Source organism: Camelina sativa, chromosome 17 (assembly GCF_000633955.1).
Source record: "Camelina sativa cultivar DH55 chromosome 17, Cs, whole genome shotgun sequence".
In the NCBI taxonomy this organism is placed as follows: domain Eukaryota; kingdom Viridiplantae; phylum Streptophyta; class Magnoliopsida; order Brassicales; family Brassicaceae; genus Camelina; species Camelina sativa.
Window position 1 is genome coordinate 9,491,994 of NC_025701.1, and position 3,610 is coordinate 9,495,603.

At 40.8% G+C, this 3,610-nt stretch overlaps 2 protein-coding genes across 3 annotated transcripts in view; one reads left to right on the forward strand and one right to left on the reverse strand.

The window, feature by feature from the left end:
* On the forward strand, positions 769-1,402 carry LOC104756400 (auxin-responsive protein SAUR61-like). Its single transcript, XM_010478981.2, has one exon. It carries the CDS (start codon positions 947-949, stop codon positions 1,385-1,387), a length of 441 nt encoding a protein of 146 aa, XP_010477283.1. The 5' UTR covers positions 769-946; the 3' UTR covers positions 1,388-1,402.
* The window catches only part of LOC104756401 (4-coumarate--CoA ligase-like 2), a 2,496-nt gene continuing 363 nt past the window's right edge, over positions 1,478-3,610 (reverse strand). Inside the window, exons 2-6 of one of the 2 annotated variants that reach the window (XM_010478983.2) lie at positions 2,414-3,596; positions 2,177-2,322; positions 2,018-2,085; positions 1,815-1,917; positions 1,478-1,723 (exon numbers count right to left, since the gene is read on the reverse strand). In XM_010478983.2, coding sequence (XP_010477285.1) covers positions 1,610-1,723; positions 1,815-1,917; positions 2,018-2,085; positions 2,177-2,322; positions 2,414-3,596 — 1,614 coding nt within the window. In that variant the 3' untranslated portion in view covers positions 1,478-1,609. Of the gene's footprint in view, positions 1,724-1,814; positions 1,918-2,017; positions 2,086-2,176; positions 2,323-2,413 lie in introns of both variants that reach the window. The other variant, XM_010478982.2, reaches the window with a different exon arrangement.

The window sequence follows — 3,610 nt, forward strand, 5'->3', positions numbered from 1 at the left end:
CAATCTTTTTCTACAAAATTTTGGTTCAATTTACGGTTCAGACGTCATCTAAGTACAATACCACAAAGATGGAGATGCAGCAAGCAAATAGAAATTATAACGGTGTACTACTCGGGGCTACACATACATAGTTGAAAAGTGAGGGTTTGTAGGATTTCATGTGACTCGGGAAGAAAAAGACAAGAAGAAATTAAAACAAGGGAGATAGATACACAAGAAAGTAAGAATAGAGAAGTTGAGGACGTGAATATAACTAAGAAAAGCAGCAGCAATTTGCACTTAAACGGTCACATCTCACATGCTCTGTTGTCACCACCACATCTCCTTTTACCCTCTCACAAACTTATACTTTGTGGCCTCAATCATATGTAACTGTTGTTTACCATTCACAATTAATATTTTATTAATGCCCTGTTTCTCTTGTTTATTCATATTAATAACTTATATTTGAATTTTTTTTATTGCAACTATCAAATTAAAAACATATTTTCGTATATATTCATATATAGTTTTATGTAAAAAGATCTTTTATTTCATCTGTTTTTTAAAAGATTTTGACTGACGATAAATAATTTCTTTTAAAATTTTACAGTTTGGTTTTCATAATACTAGCTTAATCTTATCATATAGTAGTATGTTTCTCTTTTTCTTTTTTTTTTTGTTGCCAAAAAATTATTGTTTATGCTAGAGATGCAAGACCATAATACAATCACACTAATCACATATGGTAACTAATTTTAACTCAAACAATGAAAAATCACACGGCTACCTTACTCCTTCCACACATTCCTAATCCTCTTTTTGGGCCGCATGACAACTACCACAAACACTAATCACATTTTGTAGTATATATATGTGGAGAGAGAGGAAAGTATAGTTCAGACAGTAACATACTAACAGTATACACAACGGTATTATATTTTGGTAACAGATCAAAGTTCCATGTATGTCTCTGATGAAAAGATCTTGCTCGAGGCTTAGTCTCACCGATTTGATGGAGAAGTGGAGGAAATGCAAGAAAGGGCACTTTGCTGTGTACACCAGGGAAGGCAGGAGGTTCGTTTTGCCGTTGGATTATCTGAAACATCCAATCTTTCAGGTCTTGTTGGAGATGGCAGAGGAAGAGTTTGGTTCCACCATTTGTGGTCCTTTACAGGTACCTTGCGATGGAGGTTTGATGGATCACATCCTCACTTTGTTGAGAAACAGAAGTTTGTCTGACCATGATGATGATGGTGGTGATGATGGTTTGAAGAAGAGGACGATGAACCATGATGTGTCCTCCATGACCACTTCGTGCAAGGGAGCTTCATCGGTTTCATATTTCTTCCCTCTCTTCCGTTGCACAACCCATGATCAGAGCAAGCTCCAGTCTCTAGTTTGTTAACAGTTTACGCGTTGTGTAGAGCGCTTTTACATACAAAGGTCTTTTTCTGTTTTTGTATATATAGAAAAAAAAAGAGATTCTATATAAGCTTTTAGTTTGTATATCATTGTTCAGTTTTGACAGAGATATCTGTAGAAGAAGTAATTTAACATTTAAATCAAACAAAACGGGTTAATTAATTATGAAACGCGAGATAATTAAGGATGGTGACAGAGCATCCTGCTAGAGTTTTGAGGTTCTGAGCTTTATAAGTTCTCTTCTTAAAATCTTGCCAGAGGGATTTTTGGGGATCGAAGCCAAAAATGCGACTTTGCGAATCCTCTTGTATGGTGCTACCTATGCAATCCAAACAAAAAAAACTCCCCTTAGAATCTAAAGGAACATGATAACATTAGTGACAAAGCAGGATATGCATTGTTGAAAAAACCTGTTTTGCGACGAATCCCATGATTTCGCTTTCCGATAAGTTACTTCCAGCTTTTCTTACTATATATGCCATTGGATATTGCCCAGCTTTCATGTCAGGGATGCTTCCAAAACCACATAAGAAAGGAAAGTCAAAGTTGAGCATAAAAAGAATCATTAAAGAGAAATTTTTTGATGATGGTTCATGTTAAAAACAGAACTTACGGTACTACTGCTGCATCAGCAATCTCTGGATGAGCAAGCAACAGTGCCTCTAGTTCAGCTGGAGCAACCTAATAAATAAACATTTAACCAATTTACCAAAACCACCAACTTTACTATTCAGATCAACTAAAATTGAATGATTATATGTAGTTCCTTTACCTGATAACCATTGCATTTGATGAGCTCCTTTAATCTATCAACAACAAAAACAAACCCTTCACTATCAATGTAACACAAATCTCCTGTTTTCAACCATCCTTCTGAATCAATAGTAGCAGCAGTAGCTTCTTCGTTCTTGAAATAACCTTTACACAACTCAAGAGAAGCTTCAGACAACACCAAAAAACAAAAACAAAAAACACCTTTTTGCAAAAAGATCAAAGAGTCAAACACCACCTTTCATAACAGTAGGACTTCGAATCCACATCTCGCCCGTTTGATTCACACCCAAGACCCGACCCGTATCCGGATCCACAATCTTAGCTTCCACATTTGGAGCCAGCAAACCAGAAGCTCCATACCTCTCAGTCTCCTCTTTAGTATACATAGAAGCAGCTACGGCCGTTGACTCAGTCAAACCATAACCTTGTAAAACCTTAACCGTCGGATAACTCTCAACGAACTTCTCAATCATCTCTCTACTCAACGGAGCTCCTCCAGCCACAACGGTGTGCAACGAGCTCAGATCGTACTTGGAATTGATCTCCTTCGCTCCGTTAACCATAGCTACCAGAATCGGCGGCACAAGGGAAAGATACGACGATCGATGAACCTCAACCGCCGAGAGAAGCTGAGCCATCTCGAATCTGGGAAGAACCACGATCGTCCATCCTAACGCGATTAGCCCCGTCGCGAAACTACCGAATCCGTAGACGTGGCACATCGGGATTGTGCAGACGGTTCGTTGCTCTAAATCGAACCGGATCCGGTACGCTTGTACCAACGCGATTAGGTTACGGTGAGTCAGCATTACTCCTTTGCTCGTCCCCGTCGTACCTGATGAGTATAACAGAGCCGCCGTATCGTCCTGGTTGACTCGTTGCTTCACTCGTTGCTCACTCGGTTCCGTTTCGATCATCGTCTCTAACCTCCCGACTATTTTGACTTGCTCGTCGCGAGGAACGTAGTTTCTGTCCATGAGAACCACCGGGAGGTTCGAATTAGACGCGGCGGAGGCGAGTTTGGAGACGAGTTGACAAGTGGTGAAGGCGAGAACAGGGCGCGAGTTGTCGATCTGTTTGGAGATTTCGCCGGGAGTGTTGATCGGATTAGCTGTGGTGATGATCGCGCCGAGTGACATAACGGAGAGTGTGACGATTGGGAAGAGGATTGAGTTGGGAGAGAGTATTATGACGACATCTCCCTTGCGTACACCTAATGCGTAGAGACTACCCGCGACTCTTTCGACGCCGAGCCAGAGGTCGGAGAAGCTAAGGCGACGACCGGTGACGGCGTCGACGAATACGGTTTTACCGCTATGAGGCTGGGATGAAATGAAAGTCGTGACGTCGAGAAATTGGTTTGGCGGGAAAGCCATTGGCTCACGTTTGCTGTAGAAAGTCGATGTGGAGTCGCAGAAACCGCTTTTCCGAT

What these genes read in the sequence shown, in the direction of transcription:
- LOC104756400 (XM_010478981.2), top strand. Translation starts at nt 947, where the DNA reads ATGTCTCTGATGAAAAGATCTTGCTCGAGGCTTAGTCTCACCGATTTG.